General features: G+C 41.5%; 2 protein-coding genes and 1 long non-coding RNA gene across 3 annotated transcripts in view; all 3 read right to left on the bottom strand.

Annotated features, from left to right (window-relative positions):
- Positions 1–22,514, bottom strand: part of LOC114312627 (uncharacterized) — a 50,916-nt gene that overhangs the window by 24,340 nt on the left and 4,062 nt on the right. The window contains exons 3-5 of the mRNA XM_028258896.2: positions 19,708–19,806; positions 19,559–19,611; positions 4,284–4,341 (exon numbers count right to left, since the gene is read on the bottom strand). Of these exons, the coding sequence (XP_028114697.2) occupies positions 4,284–4,341; positions 19,559–19,611; positions 19,708–19,806 (210 nt within the window). The remainder of the gene's footprint in view (positions 1–4,283; positions 4,342–19,558; positions 19,612–19,707; positions 19,807–22,514) is intronic.
- LOC114298086 (uncharacterized) lies at positions 1,840–3,766 on the bottom strand. The gene has a single exon (XM_082924272.1). It carries the CDS (start codon positions 3,674–3,676, stop codon positions 2,765–2,767), a length of 912 nt encoding a protein of 303 aa, XP_082780398.1. The 5' UTR covers positions 3,677–3,766; the 3' UTR covers positions 1,840–2,764.
- LOC145824493 (uncharacterized) lies at positions 19,081–19,414 on the bottom strand. The gene is made up of 2 exons (XR_014366038.1): positions 19,355–19,414; positions 19,081–19,256 (listed from the first exon to the last, which is right to left on the bottom strand). It is a non-coding gene; the product is annotated as an uncharacterized LOC145824493 (long non-coding RNA).

Raw genomic sequence — 22,514 nt, 5'->3', positions numbered from 1 at the left:
CGGTCCGACATGACCCCATAAACTGTCTTCTACATCGGTATGACACCACCATACAGTGTCCTCTACAACGTTATGACACCACCATCCAGTGTCTTCACCAATGGTCTGACACGACCATACAGTGTCTCCTATCCTTTTTTATTTTTATGTATTTTTCTTGTTTTGTTCCTCTCTTCAAACTCAAGTTGGTTAGTTTCTATCCTCCTTGAGTTTGCGGGGGGCTGTTAGAATTTACCACTCACCTACTACCTCCACTATCTTTCTCCACACCTACCACCTCCACTATCACACACTCCACTACCATCCACCTCCACTATCACACACTCCACTACCATCCACCTCCACTATCACACACTCCACTACCATCTTCTCCTCTATATATAGGAATTGTAATATACAGAAAATCAACAATCTTGTAAGATATCAAACAATCCATCAATAATAATACAGTATTTTTTTAACAGTAACAAAACAAGAAAATACATAAAAATAAAAAAGGATAGGAGACACTGGATGGTCGTGTCAGACCGTTGGTGAAGACACTGTATGGGGTGTCATAACGTTGTAGAGGACACTGTATGGTGGTGTCAGACCGATGTAGAAGACAGTTTATGGGGTCATGTCGGACCGTTGTAGAAGACAGTTTATGGGGTCATGTCGGACCGTTGTAGAAGACAGTTTATGGGGTCATGTCGGACCGTTGTAGAAGACAGTTTATGGGGTCATGTCGGACCGTTGTAGAAGACAGTTTATGGGGTCATGTCGGACCGTTGTAGAAGACAGTTTATGGGGTCATGTCGGACCGTTGTAGAAGACAATGTTGTGACAGTTTACGGAGTCTTGCTGGACCCTTGTAGAAACTAACCGGAATCAATGTCGGGACAGTTTACAGAGTCTTGTCGGACCCATAAAGGAGCTAACCGGAATCAATGTCGGGACAGTTTACAGAGTCTTGTCGGACCCTTAAAAAGTCGCACCCTCAAAAGGTGTGCCCAAAGTTGTCAAAAAGTGTGCCATCAAAAGACGTGTCCATTTTATCAAAAGATGTGCCATGAAAAGGCGTGCCAGTGTGTCGGGCGGCAAGAGGCGCGCGATGCGCGTGGCTGCCTCGGCTATTTAACCATGACAGAGCCTGAGGCCGAGGCAGAAGCAAAAAAACTGCGAAATCCTCTGTAAAACTCTTCGTTGTGCTGAGAGAGAGAGGCTGTAACACTGTTGTGCTGAGAGAGAAACTCTGTAATACGCTGTAACACTCTGTTGCCCAGAAAAATGGCCTCGTCCTCGTCTTCCCGTGGACTGCTCACCCTCTTTCCCGACCTCAACGAGTCAACGAGAGAGAGAACTGGTGCGGTGGCACTGGAACCTCAACCAAACACCGCTGGGTATACTCCGTTGAACTTTCCGATGCGGTCTGTGGAGCAAAGAATGGCAGTGCTGTCGGATGTGGAGGCCAATCAGTATACTTTGAAGGTATGTGTGGAAAGCATGACGGCGGTCACAAACCTGTCGAACCGGCTGCAGAGTAGGACAAATGAGGTGCAGCAGTTAAACTCCCAGCTGGCTCTGCTCCAACGCATGTATAAGGATGCGCGAGCAGAGATCAGTGTGCTAAAGGCAGAAAACAAGGAGCTGAAGCGGAAGGCCACCGTGATGTTCCGATTTGGAGGGCCGCCATATACTGTAGTAGAGGAGCAGGGGGGAGTGAACGTGCTCGGCGGCGTGGGAAACACGGAGGCCGCACCGTCAAGGACCGCCCAGGACGGAGGCAAAAAGAAGAGACCGGCGGCAGAGTAGGTCGGTGGGTGGCCGTCTGCAGAAAAGAAAACAAAGCTGTGGTTGTTTTTGTGTATTTTTTTTGTTGTTGTTGTTGTTTTTTTTTTTTTTTTTTTTTTTTTTTGTGTAAAATGTGGATCGGGGTGGATCCCGATATGAATAAAATGAGTGTATTGTGCAAATCCGAATGGCGTGAAGGGACAAGACGGAGCAGAAAAATTAAACTGGAATGAATTTTTTTTTTTTTTTTTTTTTTTTTTTTGTTTTGTTTTTTGTTTTTTTTTTTTTTTTTAAGTAAAATAATAATAATAATAATAAATAAAATGAAGTGGAGGAAATCAGTGGAATCAAGTAAGGCTAGTATAATATATTGGAGTGGGGAAAAGAATGAGGAGAATGTGGAGTATAGAATAAAATAAAAATGGGTATTTGAAAAAGATTAAAAAAAAAAAAAAGTTTTAGAAAAAAAATAAATAAAAATAATAGAGGTGAAAGAGGACAAGCCCACGTGGGTGGTTTTTTTTTTTTTTTTTTTTTAATATAATATAATAAAAAGATATATATATATATATATATAAAATAACAAAAGTGGGAACAATGAGTGCACAAGAAGCTTTATAATAAAAAACAATTTTGGGCGGTGGATGGGTCAGAGAGAGAGTAAAGGGCATTGGGTAGTGGGATTGTGGTTGAAACCCCATTTGGTTTGGCTGCCATCATTTCACCATTGGCAGTAAGCCCATTACCAGACTGACCAACTGGATGTGAAGAAACCGAGATAGGGCTGGAAAGGCCATGAAGAGAAAGTTGGTGGATAGGTGGAGCAGCGCCAGCGTTCAGTCAATAGGAGAGCTGGGGTCCTCCGCAGTGCGAAACCTACCATCATTTGTCTTCCATATTCTTGCAGAACCATCAGTAGATGTTGTAGCTAAGAACTCTGAGTCTAGGCTAAAATCCATATCTTGGAAGGACTTGTGAGCTCTTGGTTCATCTAAAATGACACGCAAGCTTGGCCATTCAAAGATTCTGAGATGTTGTTGTTGTACAAATCCAAGCTGATTAGGCTCCTCAAGTTACCTAGCTCAACAGGGATTGTACCTTGAATGTTATTTTTGTAAAGCTCCAGATATTGCAGATGCTCAAGCTTTCCAAGTTCAGGAACAAGATGACCTGACAAGTTTGAATTACCCAGATCCACGCGGGTGACGCGGTTGTCTTGATTGCAGGTGATGTGAAACCAGGTGCAAGGATTGACGAGGTTGGGATCCCAGCTCTGCAGCACGTTGTCTGGATCCGACAATTTCCGACGCAGAGTGTAGAGTGCGTCTCCTTCTGAATTCCACCGACTGCATCGGAAACCTTGGGGGAAGGAAACACCGAGAACGACATCGAGAACAGAATCGATAAGGTCGGCGCCTTCGGTGTAGTGACCTTTGGCCCAGTTGTTGCCGGCGCCGGACTGGCCGAAGACGAAGTTGTCGGGAAGGAAAATCTGGCCGAAGGGGCCGGACCGGATGTTGTTCATGGTGCCCGGTTCGAGGTCCATGAGGACTGCTCGGGGGACGAACCGGCCACAACTGGCTTCGGTGTAGTAGACATGGACTCGCTCGAGCTGGAGATCTGAGTCGCCGCAGCACCGTCCGGTGGAGTCGATCCTTGTATGACAAAATAGTATTCCACCACGATGCAACCGTGGACTCCTTTGGCAGATGAGATAGATGTTGATGGTTCTGGGTCCGGTAAGGAGTGGACCGCCATGGTAATTGAGTATGGTGGATGATGGGACTAGAGCAGAAGGTTGATCGAGGCTTGTGTTGAGCCCTTGTGAACATGAGACCAACAAGGCAAAGGCAATAGCCATGGTGGAAGGAAGAAGAAAACTGTTCTCTAACATTTTGGCCATTCTCAGTTGGGTTGGTTGATGTTTGGGAATGAAAGAGTGGTGGATCTCAAGAAATTTTAAGGTATGTGTAGAAAATTTTAGCGGACTAGGTTGAGGTCCGGCGGGCGGTCAAGGCGAGGTTGCCGCCCGCCGGTGAAGCGAAAAATACTAAGTGCTTAACCTTGCTCTGATACCATGCAAAAAATATATGTATTATTGATTGATGTATAACAAGATTGATCAATTACAATTCCTATACAATCTATATATAGAAGAAAATGTGGTAGTAGGTGAAGTGGAGTGTGTGGTGAAGTGGAGGTAGGTGAAGTTAAAGATGGGAAATTCTAACACAAAGATTTCAGCACATAAGAACAATTTTCCAGCTGAATGACTATTTTTTAATACAAATTATTTTTCATTCAATTTGAATAATGCCACATCTTTTTCATGAGAAACATGACAAAGTCGTTGCCACAAGGTCTTCTTACATAAATGCATTTTAACTTTCCATGTCTTCTTTTGGTTGCTTTAGTTTATCAGGCATAACTACATTCTACATGGGACTAGCAGGTAATGAAAATTATAATTAAAATAAAACAAGATCATATGATACAGATAAAGAACCCACCTTGTCAGCAGTTGCATATATAGATCCATCAAGGCCACATTTACTGAGTTCCTCTTGTCTGCCAAGAAAAGCAAAGGTAGGTCCATAAAGAGATCTTGAACATTTGAAGAATTTTTTGAGATACTTTTGATTTTATTTTGGTCCACTGATAGGCATAAGTAGCACTCCAATTATACCTTAATCTATACAAGTGTTTAGGATTTATAAAATTTTGAAGGTGACAGGAACCCCTTATTGCCCTAAAGCTGTAATTATCTCATAAGCCCAGGAACCCCTTATTACAAGTGCTTAGCCTTGTTGACAGGAACTCCTTATTACCCCCTCTCACAGAATTGCTGATCGAGTAAGCAAAATGCTGTATATTTGAACACGAGAAAAAGGGAATAGAAGATAAAAGTGAGCTGCATAATAGTAAACTGGCTAGAGTGCATCCCTATTATTTCCAGAAACAAAGCTAAAATATTATTAAGAAGCAATAACAATTGCTTTTTCTAGTACTTAAAAAACCAGGCTCCACCACTAAAGATTGGAATTGAGATTCTACTTTGAACTAATAAAAATCAACTGCATTAGCACAATGGAAAGAAATTAATGTAATTACATGAAACACACTCCCAACATAAACCAGGATACATCTCTGATAAGGCATTAGAGTCAGCAGCTGCAGATGATGGGGTTCAAGCTCAGTTACAACAGCTGCAGGTGCATCCTATCCAAACATAGGGCTGCTGTATACTAGCGCCTCTCATGTAACAAGAATTAGTTAGAGCCAGTTGGTTAGAGTTAGTATGCATGAGAGTGTATATAAATATCTCAAGTGCAATCAGCTATTCATTCAAGTGAAATAATATCACATCATTCTGCTTTAACTTTTCTTCACTTTTCTCCTCCACACCCAAAAATTATCAAAAAATTCATGAGGAAAATTATACTAGCATTTCTGTACTACCAAGGATATAAATTATGCACGCCAATTCTATTCTATAAATTGGTCTTACAGGCTCTTGTCAAACAAGGCTCATTTTGAACACAGCTTCAGAAACTCGTAAGACACTAGCCTCCATGGCAAGAGAAGTGAATTTGAGCCGCACCATGATCTATAATCCTATATAACATTATTGATTATGCAATTATTTACAACAATCTATAGATACACTTAGTTTTATGAATGAGACGAAACAAGAATCCGAAATTCATCATACGAGAAGTTAAAAGATTCAAAGTTTTCAAATCACCAAAGTGAGATAAAAATAAAATATGCATAGGTATATGATATTATACTTTTTTAAAAAAATTGCAACCCCACAATTTCCAAACTTTTCTTGTATTTTGTACCAAAGCTGAAGTCTAATTGTTAGAATTTACCATCACCTACCACCACTACCACCTCACCTACTCCACTAAACCTAACCCACTACACCACTACCACCTCACCTACTCCACTAAACCTAACCCACTACACCACTATCACCATCCACTACACACCATCCACTACACCTACATCTATATAAGGAACCATTTGTAATAGACAAAACATAACAATCTTGTAATACATCAATCAATAATACATGATTTTTAACATGGTATCAGAGCAGGTTTAGAACCTAATATTTTCGCTTCACCGGCGGGCGGCAACCTCACCTTAAGCCGTCCGCCGGATCTCAACCTAGTCCGTTTATTTTCTACGCTCACCTTGCCGATCAAGTCCTCCTAGCCCACCGCTGTTCTCTCTGTTCTGCATACCCGATAAATCAACCTGAGCAATCTGATCCAGACACCCAGCCGTGATCTGCTACTTCTTCAATTCATTAGGTATCGTTCTTCCCTAATTTTAGAGCCACTGAAATCTGCTAGTCAAATCACCATGGCCATGGACGTGGAAACCATGAAGTCCAGGTTTAAGCCCAGAGACGCTTCCGGTAACTGTAGTTGGACCATCTCCTTCTTGAGTGAAGTGTACGGTGCCACTGACACCTTCACTGCTGTTCAGAACAACGACAGCCTTCACCATTGTTATAGCTTGTGTGTGATCTCAGAACACCCCTCGAAAGAGAGAGGGAGAGAGCATGGTATTACAGGGGGATGGAGGAGAATGAGGGGTCCTGGCTTCATGTAAAAATATATGTATTATTATTGATTGATGTTCTACAAGATTGTTATATTGATATTTTGTATTACAAATCAGAGTGGCATTATATAGGAGAGGGTTTGGGTAGTAGGTGAGGAGTAGGTGAGGGTAAATTGGTGGTAGGTGGAGTGTAGTAGGTGAGTGGGAATGGTAAATTCTAACAGCCCCCCGCAAACTCAAGGAGGATAGAAACTAACCAACTTGAGTTTGGAGAGAGGAACAAAACAAGATAATACATAAAAATAAATAATAAAAAAAAAAAGATAGGAGACGCTGTATGGTCGTGTCAGACCGTTGGTGAAGACACTGTATGGTGGTGTCATAACGGGGTAGAGGACACTGTATGGTGGTGTCATAACGTTGTAGAGGACACTGTATGGGGGTGTCATAACGTTGTAGATGACAGTTTATGGGGTCATGTCGGACCGTTGTAGAAGACAGTTTATGGGGTCATGTCGGACCGTTGTAGCAGACACTGTTGTGACAGTTGTTGTGACAGTTTACGGAGTCTTGCTGGACCCTTGTAGAAACTAACCAGAATCAATGTCGGGACAGTTTACAGAGTCTTGTCGGACCCGTGTAGAAACTAACCGGAATCTATGTCGGGACAGTTTACAGAGTCTTGTCGGACCCTTGTAGAAACTAACCGGAATCTATGTCGGGACAGTTTACAGAGTCTTGTCGGACCCATAAAGGAGCTAACCGGAATCAATGTCGGGACAGTTTACAGAGTCTTGTCGGACCCCTTAAAAAATCGCATCCTCAAAAGGTGCGCTCAATTTTTTAAAAAGGCGTGCCATCAAAAGGCGTGCCCAATTTATCAAAAAGTGCGCCGGACATGATGGCGAGGCACGTGAGTGTCTTGGTTGGCGTGCCCGTTTGTCGTTTGGCGTCAAGAGGCGCGCGATGCGCGTGGCTGGCCCTAGCTATTTAAAACAAGGTTGAGGCGAAGGCTGTGCATACTAGTCTGAAACCTCGGAACGCTCGGAGAGCTTGTCTCTGCAAATCTTGAAACACCCGGAAACCAACCCTTCTCTGAAACACTTGGCAACCCAAAAACATGGCCTCGTCTTCCCGTCCAGCTACCCAGAACCTGCTCACGCTCTTTCCAGAACTGAACGAGCCCACAGGAGAAATAACTGGTGCGGTGGCCAGTGAACCGCAACCAAACACCTCTGGTTTTGCTCCATTGAACTTTCCGATGCGGTCGGTGGAGCAAAAAATGGCGGTGCAAACTGATATTGAGGCTAATCAGTATACTCTGAAGTCATGCGTGGAAACCATGACGGCGGTCACAAATTTGTCGAACCGGCTGCAGAGTAGGACAAATGAGGTGCAGCATTTAAATTCCCAGCTGGCTCTGCTCCAACGCATGTATAAGGATGCGCGAGCAGAGATAAGCGTGCTAAGGGCAGAAAACAAGGAGCTGAAGCGGAAGGCCACCGTGATGTTCCGATTTGGAGGGCCGCCATATGCGGCAGTGGAGGAGCAGGGAGTAAATGTGCTCGGTGGCGGGGGAAAGCCGGAGGCAACATCGTCAAGGGCTGCTCAGGACGGAGGCAAGAAGAAGAGACCTGCAGCAGAGTAGAGAAGAAAAAATCCCACTGTGGGTGTGGATGTTTTGTTTTGGTGTGTGTGTGTGTTGGTGATCGGAGTGAGCCCCAACATGAATAAAATAGTGTGGTGTGCAGTTCTTCTTCTTCTGTTTTTTTTTTTTTTTTTTTTTTTTTTTTTTTTTTTTTTTTTTTATCAATGTTGCAGTATTATACAAAAGATAAAAAAAAAAAAAAATAGAATAAAATAAAATAAAATAAAAGTAGGGGTGACAGCAATTGTTTTTTTTTTTTTTTTTTTTTTTTTTTTTTTTTTTTTAAATAAAAAATAAAAAAAGAGTGAAGTGAGTGGGTGACAGCAAGTGTTTAAATCAAATAAAAGAAAGGAAAAGAGGGTAAAGGAAGGAAAAGAAAGAAAGGTGAGTGGATGTGTTAGTGTATGTGCTTTGTGAGAAAAAGACAGACCACGTGAAAGTGAGTCAGCCACCTAGTGGAAGAAAAACGAAAAGATTCGATCGAGAGAGATAGTGCTTGTGTATTTTTTTATTTTTTTATTTTTTTTTTATTTTAAAAAACTAAAAGCTATACTTAAGGTCATCATTATCATCAACGATAAAATAAAAAAATAAAAGAGATGTAGGAGAAGAAGGATCCATCTGGCAGTGTTTGGGGTCCAATTCCAGTGACCGTCGCTAGTAGAGATACGGACGACGGGGTGAACAGCGTGGTGGCGGGTCGGTGCACAGGTCGGCGGCGGTGGCTGCCGCGAGTGGCGGCGTGGTGGTTGGGCTGGCGGTGACTGGGAAGCAACTAGGGAAGAGACACGTGCCGATCTGATAGAGGCCGAGGTTATGGTTGGTAGCGCTGGCGGCTGTTGCCGGCCGTGATGTGGAGGAGAGACGGCGGAGGTGAAGACGTTGTCGGCGAGAGAAGTGAAGGAGAGGGACGGCGCATGGCAGGTATGAGGCTGGATGGAGAGGCGGGTGAGATGGGTGCCGACGGAAGAGCTCAACATCCCTTCCAAGTGGGTCATGCTCGCGAACAACCAACATGTACGTCAGGTGTGGCAGCAGCTGTGGCATCAACAATAACAGTAACATTTTTGTAATCCAATGTTACAGCATCAAAGACAGTCTGTCTGATGCAGTTTGGAGTTTGAACACCAATGACAACTAAACTATTGAACACCAATGAGATGGGTGCCGTGGGAGTAGCGGTGATTGGTGGTGTGGTGGCTGTCTTTTATTTCAGAAGCGAGGCAAAGGTGGTGAAGCAGAGTGAAGGTATGTGTAGCAAAATTCTAGCGGACTAGGTTGAGGTCCGGCGGGCGGCTAAGGTGAGATTACCGCCCGCCGGAGAAGCGAAAATACCAGGTTCTAAACCTGCTCTGATACCATGTAAAAATATATGTATTATTATTGATTGATGTTCTACAAGATTGTTATATTGATATTTTGTATTACAAATCAGAGTGGCATTATATAGGAGAGGGTTTGGGTAGTAAGTGAGGAGTAGGTGAGGGTAAATTGGTGGTAGGTGGAGTGTAGTAGGTGAGTGGGAATGGTAAATTCTAACACTTCACTCTGTGCCCCACTCACATATATTATCTTTTTTTAATTCATCATTATCTTCCCATCCACCGCCCAAACCTTTATATATATATATATATAATCTGTGCCCCACTCACATATATTATCTTTTTTGTCCACTCACTCTGTGCCCCAACTCCAACTCGAATTTTGTCCAAAGCATCGCAGCCACCAATAGTAACAACCTTCAAGGCGTGCTTTCTTTATTTTATATATATATATATAAAGTTGTGCCAGCCAACTTTCATTATTTTATATATATATATATATATATCTCTTTTTATTATATTATATTAAAAAAAAAAAAAAACGATAATATTTTTTTACACCGTCCAACTTTTTGGCCCACGGTTTTGATCCACACCAGTATATAGTTTCAAAGAGATTCGAATTTGCACAATACACTTATTTTATTTCTACCGGGGCTCAACCCCGATCAGCATTTTACACAAAAAAAAAAAAAAAAACAAAAACAAAAAAACAAAAAAACAAAAACAAAAACAAAACAACCCTCTCCACAGGCAAGATTTTTCTTCTCTACTCTGCCGCCGGTCTCTTCTTCTTGCCTCCGTCCTGGCCGGCCCTTGACGGTGTTGCCTCCGTGCTTCCTAGACCACCAAGCAAGTTGCCTCCTCCCTGCTCCTCCACTGCAGCATATGGCGGCCCTCCAAATCGGAACATCACGGTGGCCTTCCGCTTCAGTTCCTTATTTTCTGCTTTCAGCACACTTATCTCTGCTCGCGCATCCTTATACATGCGTTGGAGCAGAGCCAGTTGGGCGTTTAAATGCTGCACCTCATTTGTCCTGCTCTGCAGCCGGTGCGACAAGTTTGTGACTGCCGTCATCGTCTCCACACAGGACTTCAAAGTATACTGATTGGCTTCAATGTCCGTTTGCACTGCCATTTTTTGCTCCACCGACCGCATCGGAAAGTTCAACGGAGCAAACACAGAGGTGTTTGGTTGAGGTTCACTGGCCACCGCACCAGTTACTTCTCTTGTGGGCTCGTTCAGTTCTGGAAAGAGCGTGAGCAGACCACGGGACGAGGAGGCCATGTTTTGGGTAGCTGGACGGGAAGAAGAGGCCATGTTGCTGAGTGTTTCAGAGACGGGTTGGTTACAGAGTGTTTACAGAATGTTTCAGACTGCAAAGGTTCAGAGGTTTCAGACTGGTTTGTTATGCTTCCCAGCCTCAGCCCCCGCTTCGATTTATAAAGACCCTGACGAAGCGGCAGACACGCGCATCATGCGCCGCTCGACGCTCGACGACAAACGGGCGCGCCAGCCAAGGCGCTCACGTGCCTCGCCATCATCATATCCGGCACGCCTTTTATGGATTGGGCACGCCTTTTGATGGCACGCCTTTTGAAAAATTAGGCACACCTTTTGAGGGTGCATTTTTTAAGGGTCCGACAAGACTCTGTAAACTGTCCCGACATTAATTTCGGTTAGTTCCTTTATGGGTCCGACAAGACTCTGTAAACTGTCCCGACATTGATTCCGGTTAGCTCCTTTATGGGTCCGACAAGACTCTGTAAACTGTCCCGACATTGATTCCAGTTAGCTCCTTCATGGGTCCGACAAGACTCTGTAAACTGTCCCGACATTGATTCCGGTTAGTTTCTACAAGGGTCCGACAAGACTCTGTAAACTGTCCCGACATTGATTCCGGTTAGTTTCTATAAGGGTCCAGCAAGACTCCGTAAACTGTCACAACAACTGTCACAATATTGTCTGCTACAACGGTCCGACATGACCCCATAAACTGTCTTCTACAACGGTCCGACATGACCCGATAAACTGTCTTCTACAACGGTCCGACATGACCCCATAAACTGTCTTCTACATCGGTCTGACACCCCCATACAGTGTCCTCTACAACGTTATGACACCACCATACAGTGTCTTCTACAACGTTATGACACCACCATCCAGTGTCTTCACCAATGGTCTGACACGACCATACAGTGTCTCCTATCCTCTTTTATTTTATGTATTAATGTATTTTCTTATTTTGTCCCTCTCTTCAAACTCAAGTTGGTTAGTTTCTATCCTCCTTGAGTTTGCGGGGGGCTGTTAAAATTTACCATCACCTACCACCACTACCACCTCACCTACTCCACTAAACCTAACCCACTACACCACTACCACCTCACCTACTCCACTAAACCTAACCCACTACACCACTATCACCATCCACTACACACCATCCACTACACCTACATCTATATAACGAACCATTTGTAATAGACAAAACATAACAATCTTGTAATACATCAATCAATAATACATGATTTTTAACACTAATACTATCAAAAATAGACCAACTTTACAAGTATAAATTTATACTTGTGTCAAAAGAGACCATTCAAAAATAAAAGTCAAGTGACTAAAACTCAAAAAATGTCTTCAATTCTTCATGCTCCAATCTTCATAAAATTTCTATTAGTAAAATTTCAACAACTCAAGTGATCCAAATACTCACCTCAAATGGGTCAAAGTATCTAAATAACCAAACTTGTTCAAACCTCTCACTTAATACCTCCAAAATATTCCTTTTGCAAATAGAAACATGTGGATAAAGTATAATATGTAAACTAAATATTATAGAGAGAGAGAAACAATATTTTTTCGTAGGGAAAGTTGAGTAATTTAGAGCACCAAAGAATAAGAAAGGAAAAGAATGTAACAGAATAATGCTAAAGCCCGTTAAATGACTGCAGGAACCTTTATTAGAAAATAAATAAGCATATGTTAAAACCTACCATCACCTACTCCACCTACTACACCTACCACCACCTACTACCACCTACTACACACCTACCACTACCACCTACTACCACCTACTCCACTACATCTCCTATATAAGGAGCCCCTCACCATTTGTAATAAATAACATACATCAATCAATAATACATTAATTTTTTACATGGTATCAGAGCAAGGTTAAGAAGCTAGTAATTCTGCTTCACCGGCGGGCGGCAGCCTCGCCTTGGCCGCCCGCCGGACCTCCACACATTCCTTCACTCCGCTGCCACAAATTCCACATCTCTCTCTCAATTTCTTTTACACTCTCCTGGCATCAAACCAAGGAGACCCACGGCTCTCTCTCCCTCTCTCTAGATTTAGTATATACAGAGAGCTATGGAGTCTAAGCCAAGCTTACTGAGGAACATTCTGGTTCGACTCTTTGTCTTCGGTGTTCTCATCATCGCCGTTCGATTCGCCTACGTCGTCACCATCAGAGGCGAATCCTGCGATCTCGGAAGCTTCTGCTTCTTTTCCTCGCCGGAAAATCTCAACCTCGTGATCGGCGTCCAAAATCGCAGGTCATCGGCGATCATTTCAAACGACGCCGCCCTGATTGCATCGTCAGCGACATGTTCCATCCCTGGACTGCCGACCTTGGTGCTCGCCTCGGCATTCCCAGGTTCTTGTTCTATGTTACAGAGACATTTGCTTTGCCGGGTCTCCCCGATGATAACATCATATTTACCAAGAGAAAAATCCCATACTGGTTTAAGGAGAAAGGAACTGGTTATGGACAAATAATTGACGAGGTCATGTTACTTTCCAACCCATGTGCACTTTTGTTTTTATTCTACTTTTTGACATACCAACTCATGTGCACCTTTCTTTTTTTTTTTCTCTTTTATTCTACTTTTTGACCCATCATTCCACCACCTCCCTCTTTTTTTTCTAAATCATATTTTTATCACCGCCCACTCCATGATACCTATTTTATTATTATTATTATTATTATTATTATTATTATTATTATTATTATTATTATTATTATTATTAAACGAAAAACAAAAAACAAAAAAAAAAAAACCAAAAAACCATTGCAAACAATTTACAAATTTGCACAACCAATCATATTTTATTTATCTCAGGGAACAACCCCGATCACACTTTTACACACACAAAAAAAAAAAAAAAAACAACCAAACAAACAAAACAACCACATCCACCGGCGGGATTTATTTATTTTTTTTTCTTCTCTACTCTGCCGCCGGTCTCTTCTTCTTGCCTCCGTCCTGGGCGGCCCTTGCCGGTGCTGCCTCTGTGTTTCCCACTCCACTGGGCACGATCACTACTCCCTGCTCCTCCACTGCAGCATATGGCGGACCTCCAAATCGGAACATAACGGTGGCCTTCCGCTTCAGCTCCTTATTTTCCGCCTTTAGCACACTTATTTCTGCTCGCGCATCCTTATGCATGCGCTGGAGCAGAGCCAGTTGGGCGTTTAACTGCTGCACCTCATTTGTCCTACTCTGCAGCCGGTGCGACAGGTTTGTGACCGCCGTCATGGTCTCCACACATGACTTCAAAGTATACTGATTGGCCTCAATATCTGTTTGCACTGCCATTTTTTGCTCCACCGACCGCATCAGAAAGTTCAACGGAGCAAAACCAGAGGCGCTTGGTTGAGGTTCACTGGCCACCGCACCAGTTATCTCTCTTGTTGACTCGTTGAGGTCGGGAAAGAGAGTGAGCAGACCACGGGACGAAGAGGCCATATTCTGGGTAGCTGAACGGGAAGACGAGGCCATGTTATGGGTTGCTGAGTGTTTCAAAGAAGGGTTGGTTACAGAGTGTTTACAGAGTGTTTCAAGATTTGCAGCTCTTAGCGACAAGCTCTCAGAGAACGAAGAGGTTTCAACTGGTTTGTTATGCTTCCAAGCCTCAGCCTCCGCTTCGGTTTATAAAGACCATGATGAAGAGGCAGACACGCGCATCATGCGCCTCTCGGTGCTCGCCGACAACTTGGGCGCGCCTTTTGATGGCATGTCTTTTGATGGCACGCCTTTTTATGAATTGGACACGCCTTTTGATGGCACGCCTTTTGAAAGATTGGGCACACCTTTTGAGGGTGCGACTTTTTAGGGGTCCGACAAGACTCTGTAAACTGTCCCGACATTGATTCCGGTTAGCTCCTTCATGGGTCCGACAAGACTCAGTAAACTGTCCCGACATTGATTCCGGTTAGCTCCTTCATGGGTCCAACAAGACTCTGTAAACTGTCCCGACATTGATTCCGGTTAGTTTCTACAAGGGTCCAGCAAGACTCCGTAAACTGTCACAACAACTGTCACAACATTGTCTGCTACAACGGTCCGACATGACCCCATAAACTGTCTTCTACATCGGTCCAACACGAGCCAGTGTCTTCTACATCGGTCTGCCATAACCATACAGTCTTCTACAACGGTCTGACAGGACCATACAGTGTCTCCTACCCATTTTTTATTTTTCAGATTATTTTCTTGTTTTGTTACTCTCTCCAAACTCAAGTTGGTTAGTTCCTATCCCCCTTGAATTTGCGGGGGACTGTTAAAACCTACCATCACCTACTCCACCTACTACACCTACCACCACCTACTACCAACTACTACACACCTACCACTACCACCTACTACCACCTACTCCACTACATCTCCTATATAAGGAGTCCCTCACCATTTGTAATAAATAACATTCATCAATCAATAATACATTAATTTTTTACAGCATATAATCAAAAAAAGGTTTCTACAAACCCGTTTTTAAAAGGGTTGACTGAAGTATATCGCTAATATGGCCATCAATCATTGATTCTACCTGCAATTATGTTTCCTGTTTATTCTCCCCCTAGATACAAACTAATTTCTTGGTGTATAGAACTGAATCATGCAATATATATCACAATCACACAATTCTGGCAACAGAAATTGTGCATAAGAATGCACTCAGTTTTTTTTGTTTTTTTTTTTTCCTTTTTCTTCTTTGGAATAAAAATATTTGTTACTTTAGGCTATTGATTTTATTTTAATACAGTAATTAATGTCCCTTTGATATTTAAGCATACGTGTTTTTGTTTTAAGTAATATGGCTGTGTTTTGACATGACTATCAAACAAGGTTTTTAGAACTAAAGGTCTAGATAGGATACTGAACTATGTGATCAGAACAATAATTATAAGATCCCAATGAAATTTATACAAAATATTTAACTGGTCAATGAACACACAAATGAGAGAGAGAGAGAGAGAGAGAGTATAGCTTCATAAAGTAATAAGCAATTACAAAAACAAAGAAAAAAAAACTCTGTAGATGATATACATGTATAACGATTAAGTAAAATTGGTAAATGGTGAAGAACATAACATGTGATTGCCAAATAAGAATGCAGACTTACTCTTTTTATACTAGCATTCAATTTGGAACAAAAGAGAAAAGGGAAAATTCCAGTGAATAAGAAGAATCTGAAGGCGTTAAATCCAGAGTCCACAATTTGTAACCATGCAACTGGGAATTTTCGACGAAACTGAAACAAAAATGTATAGCTTGACATGTATATTGTAGGATTTTACAATGCAGATTCAAATGTTAACTTCTCTGCTATTGTAGCCCACTATTTCTAAAAATCAATGGTTGTCTCAAGTTTAGTTTTCTTGGAGTCATGGTGACTGAAATCTTATGATGTCCAGTTCAGTGCATTGACCAAGTATCTACATCCTTGAATTGTAAAATTCTTTAAGGAAATAGAAAAGCGACATCACCATCACCAAAAGTCTGAAATGGAGTCGAGCACGAAAATTCAAAAGCACTACAAGCTACAATTGTTTTCTCGTTTATTTAGGTTGTGATAAAGAATATAATTGTTTAATGTTGCTGAGGAAAATTTGGAAGATTTATGAGATTGTTGAGCTGATAAAGCAGGCAATATTAGCAAAACATAGGTGGCATAATGTTAAAACCTATCACCTACTTCACCCACTTAAACCTACTCCACTAAACCTAACCCACTACACCACTACCACCTCACCTACTCCACTAAACCTAACCCACTACACCACTATCACCTACTTCACCCACTTAAATCTACTCCACTAAACCTAACCCACTACACCACTACCACCTCCCCTACTCCACTAAACCTAACCCACTACACCACTACCACCTCCACTTCACCTACTCCTTACCTACTACACACTCACCCTCTTCTATATATAGGAATCATGAATCATTGTAATATATCAATAAACATCAATCAATAATACATAAATTTTTACATGGTATCAGAGCAAGGTTAAGACCTTAGTATTTCTCGCTTCACCGGCGGGCGGCAACCTCGCCTTGGCCGCCCGCCGGACCTCAACCTATTCCGCTTATTTTCTACACATACCTTGACTTCTTCAACATTTTCTTACACCCCTCCTCCGCTATGTCGGCGGCGGCACCCGCATCATTGTCTAGCCTCTATCGCCGTTCACCTCGCCTCTCACATATCCGTGGTTGTACTCTTACTCGTCGTCGTCGTTGGCGTTTCTGGCGCTGCTTTTCTGCTTGTCACTGCTGTTTTTTTTTCCCGATTTGCTCTCTCTCTCGTAGCCATGGATTTGGGTGTGGGGTGTAGAGCTGTGGCTCTGTTGTTGGTAGCCATGTTTGCTGGCTTGAAGGTTTCAATGGCAGCAGTGTACAAGGTTGGGGACTCCGCTGGTTGAACCATCATTGGGAATATTGATTACAAGGCCTGGGCTGCTTCCAAGACGTTTCATGTTGGAGATGTCATCATTTTCGAATACAATTTTCAATGTCACGTGTTGCAAGTGCCCCACAAAGAATACCAAGCCTGCAGAAGTGTAAGACAGTAACATGCATCTTCACATACAGCTTGGGTAATGTGTAACTATCAAAAGCACAAGCTTCTTGGACATCCCTCTCTCTCTCTCTCCATGGACCCAACATCATCATCATGCACCCACTCTATCTCCCTCTCTCTCATCTTTTCCCACTTTCAAACCCACTTTAATCATATCTCTCCTTTCTCTTAATTTATTTCATCCACAAATATTTTTCTCTATTTTCTTTATCCATTATTTTCTTTTATTTTATTTTTCTTATTAAACAAAACAACACCACAAAATAACACCAACAACATTCCACAACCTTGTCATTTTATTCATATCAGGGGATCAACCCCGATCACACTTTTACATCAAAAAAAAAAAAAAAACACACACAAACAAAAACAAAACTACCACACCCACAGTGGGATTTTTCTTCTCTACTCAGCCGCCGGTCTTTTCTTCTTGCCTCCGTCCTGGGTGGTCCTTGCCGGTGTTGCCTCCGTGCTTCCTAGACCACCAAGCAAGTTGCCTCCTCCCTGCTCCTCCACTGCAGCATATGGCGTCCCTCCAAATCGGAACATCACGGTGGCCTTCCGTTTCAGCTCCTTGTTTTCCGCCTTTAGCACACTTATCTCTGCTCACGCATCCTTATACATGCGTTGGAGCAGAGCCAGTTGGGCGTTTAACTGCTGCACCTCATTTGTCCTACTCTGCAGCCGGTTCGACAAATTTGTAACCGCAGTCATGGTTTCCACACATGACTTCAATGTATACTGATTGGCCTCCACATCCGACTGCACTGCCATTCTTTGCTCCACCGACCGCATCGGAAAGTTCAACGGAGCAAACTCCGGGGCGCTTGGTTGAGGTTCCAGTGCCACCGCACCAGTTATCTCTCTTGTTGACTCGTTGAGGTCGGGAAAGAGAGTGAGCAGACCACGGGAAGATGAGGCCATGTTCTGGGTAGCTGAACGGGAAGAAGAGGCCATGTTTTTTGGGTTGCTGAGTGTTTCCGAGAAGGGTTGGATACAGAGTATTACAGAGTTTCTCTCTCAGGCAAGGAATATTTTTTCAGAAGATTTTAGCAGGTTTTCTGCCTCAGCCTCCGCATTGATTTATATAGAACATGACGAAGAGGCCGACACGCGCACTGTCGATCACGTGCATCACCGCGTGTCTGGCGCGCCTTTTGATGGCTCGTCTTTTTATGGATTGGGCACGCCTTTTTATGGCACGCCTTTTTTGACAGATTGGGCACACCTTTTGAGGGTGCGATTTTTTAAGGGTCCGACAAGACTCTGTAAACTGTCCCGACATTGATTCCGGTTAGCTCCTTTATGGGTTCGACAAGACTCTGTAAACTGTCCCGACATAGATTCCGGTTAGTTTCTACAAGGGTCCGACAAGACTCTGTAAACTGTCCCGACATAGATTCCGGTTAGCTCCTTTATGGGTCCGACAAGACTCTGTAAACTGTCCCGACATAGATTCCGGTTAGTTTCTACAAGGGTCCGACAAGACTCTGTAAACTGTCCCGACATAGATTCCGGTTAGTTTCTACAAGGGTCCGACAAGACTCTGTAAACTGTCCCGACATTGATTCCGGTTAGTTTCTACAGGGGTCCAGCAAGACTCCGTAAACTGTCACAACAACTGTCACAACATTGTCTGCTACAACGGTCCGACATGACCCCATAAACTGTCTTCTACATCGGTCTGACACCACCATACAGTGTCCTCTACAACGTTATGACACCCCCATACAGTGTCCTCTACAACGTTATGACACCCCCATACAGTGTCCTCTACAACGTTATGACACCCCCATACCGTGTCCTCTACAACGTTATGACACCACCATCCAGTGTCTTCACCAATGGTCTGACACGACCATACAGTGTCACCTATCCTCTTTTATTTTTATGTATTTTCTTGTTTTGTAACTCTCTCCAAACTCAAGTTGGTTAGTTCTTATCCCCCTTGAGTTTGCGGGGGGCTGTTAAAACCTATCACCTACTTCACCCACTTAAACCTACTCCACTAAACCTAACCCACTACACCACTACCACCTCACCTACTCCACTAAACCTAACCCACTACACCACTATCACCTACTTCACCCACTTAAACCTACTCCACTAAACCTAACCCACTACACCACTACCACCTCACCTACTCCACTAAACCTAACCCACTACACCACTACCACCTCCACTTCACCTACTCCTTACCTACTACACACTCACCCTCTTCTATATATAGGAATCATGAATCATTGTAATATATCAATAAACATCAATCAATAATACATAAATTTTTACACATAAAATGGAAATTAGCAAAATGAAGTTAATATGACTTGAAAAAAATAAGGAAAACAAGTAGCATACCTGCATTCCCCATAATGCTCCATGTTGTGGATTGTCAGTACTATTCTTGGTTTCTACAATTCCAATATGTCAACATTATAGTTCCATGAAAAAAGAAATTTGCTATCAACATAACAAAATTAGAAAGTAGGAACAAGCCACAGGTAGACCTTTAGTGAGAGATAACAGTACATATCCCAGAAAAGCATGGATAAAGCACTTGTCTGCCATTCATGGATATGGATGATATCCGGTTGTGTTCCAGTCACCTGCAATAAAATAATAGTCTGTATAAAATTAGAAAAACATAGTTTGGGAAACGAAAATTGACAAGAAACTAAACTCAGAGAACCAGGCCCTTAATGATTTTGAAGAACAACAAATAACCGTAACAGTTGGAGCATCTCACTTGAATATTTTTTTTTCCCGCTCTTACTGCAGCTTAAGGGCAAAGCTAGAAGCATGTTAGTGGTATCTCAAATCAAGTCATTTTTTTGTTAAAGTTCTTCAAATTGGTTAATATAGTTTTCCTTTTTCCTATGAAGCTGCAGGGGTAAATGCAGAATTAGTTTTTTTTCTTTTTCTTTAATAGCATAAATTTTGGAAAAAGAAAGATAAAAATGAAATAAACTCAATATTCAACTTAGACATACTTATCATCATTTTATTCGAATACAAGATAATAATAAACCCTGCTTCTGCTTTACAATCAGTAGATTGGCTGAGTCTTTAAATCAGATGAGCTGATTGCCAAGAGGAAGTCAACTTCAATGCATTTGAAACAATGAGTATAGATTGTAGTACTAGGTTTAGCATAGGTGGTCAATTTCATGACTTGTATGAGTGACCTTAAGGTAGGAAACCAAACCCCTATCAAAGGAAGCACATCAACGAGCCTAAGTAGAGAGCATCAAGTTTGTGGGAGAAGTGCAAGAAGAAACTTCACCTATTGGAAATAAGATTATATTGTCAAAGATATCAAAAGATATAGAAGATATCAAAATATATGGAGATCCCATGATTTGTGCATATTATGATTCTTTTATATCTTTAATTAATTCCTTTATATCTTTAATTAATTCCAATCCCTTCACTAAAGGGATTTGATCGTATCTCCCACTCTATATATATGGTGTATCATGTAAACAAGAGTATCAAGTTGAGTGAATGAAAGATGTAGCCTCTTAAGGCTTTGTGTGTGTAGATGTAGGCCAATATTGACTGAACCACATTAAACTTTTGTGTTCTTTCTTTTCTCTTTTCTATCTCTATTATTTCCCCATATTCAACTTTATGGCCTTATTCCAAAATTCAACTTGGTATCAGAGCCTACCATACCAAACCCTAGCCATATTTCTCTATGGAGTGCTTTCTCACTCCATATTTTTTTTGTTATCAAGGTTTTTTTCCCTCTTCCTTGTAGTGACCACTAGTTTGTTGATGTGGTTAAGCAAACTTTATGATGTTTACTTGTTTCAGAGTTGTCAGTGTGTTCAGTAGCATTATTTCGTAATACGCCAAGTTTTTTCTGGCTAATTCTCTACCCTTTTAGGGTCCCTATGCTGATGCGGAAAACACATATTTAGTTCTTTTTTGTTTTTGGGCTACTGGTGTGTTCGGTAGCATTCTTTGTGGGATGCAGGGTATATTTGGTTTGATTTTGGGAGAGTAATTTTTAAAAATTGTTTTGAAGAGAGAGTTTATAAATTTTTTTGATTGTTTGGTTGTGTATTTTGAAAGTAATTTTGGAGTTTGGGAGTTTGAAATGATTTAATATTTTGTTATAATTGAGTAGATGTTTGTGAGAAAAAAAGTAATTGAGAAGAAGAGAGGAGAGAGAAAAAGTGATTGATTGATAGGTAAAAGAGAGAGTGATTTTGGAAATTGTTTTGGAAAATTTACAAACCAAACAAATTTTTTAGAAAATTTTTCCCAAAATCACTCTACAAATCTAAACCAAACATACCCGCAATTTTTTTTGGCCTTTCTATTTGTGGTGATTTGTCGTTGTTTCAGCCTTGTTTCTTTCTCTCTCTCAATTGGTTTCTCTTGCTGCCAACATGACTGATTCCATACACGTTTCTCTATTACAAGATGTTGATTCCTTGCATATGTTCTTTGAAGTTGTCATTAAAGGGAATTATTACAATTGTTGTTATCTTTCAACAACTTCATTATAGTTGTTTGTAATGATCATCATATTTTCGAGTACAAATTGGACATTTCACTTCAACCGTTCTGTATTCCAACTTGAGGGGTAGTGTTGGAAATAAGATTATATTATCAAAGCTATCAGAAGATATGAAAAATATCAAAATATATGGAGATCCCAAAAATTGTACATATTATGATTCTTTTGAATTTTTGATTTATTTTAATTCCTTAACTGAAGGGATTTGATTGTATCTCCTACTCTATATATATGGTGTATCATGTAAACAAGAGTATCAAGTTGAGTGAATGAAAAATGTAGCTCCTTAAGGCTTTGTGTATATGCATGTAGGCCAATATTGGTTGAACCACGTTAAACTTTTGTGTTCTTTTCTCTTTTATGTCTCTATTATTTCTCCATATTCAACCCTATTGTCTTATTACAAAATTCAACAACATAAAGACAACCTTCAACAAGGTGTGGGACCAAAACTAAGCCAAACCCACTTCAAAATGAAAATATATATATATATATATATATTTACTACGCATATTTTTTACTGTTATGAATACAGATGTCGCCATTGAAAAAGTAGTTTGAACCCTTTGCAAGACTAAATAATGACAATACTTCTCCATTGGATTCACTCAACATAGTCCACACAAGAAAAACATTCATTTATTTTACCTTATGGGTTTAATATGCTAAGTAATTGTGTATGTGCTAATGTAAATACTTTTGAAAATTGATGTGATTTATTCAAATGGTCAATCGATACCTGATTTTGATCACTTGGTATGGTCGACCAGGTTCATGTAGGCTTTG

The sequence above is a fragment of the Camellia sinensis genome, chromosome 4 (genome assembly GCF_055761805.1).
Source record: "Camellia sinensis isolate YWXY chromosome 4, ASM5576180v1, whole genome shotgun sequence".
Taxonomy (NCBI): domain Eukaryota; kingdom Viridiplantae; phylum Streptophyta; class Magnoliopsida; order Ericales; family Theaceae; genus Camellia; species Camellia sinensis.
This window is presented reverse-complemented; position numbering and strand designations above follow the sequence as displayed.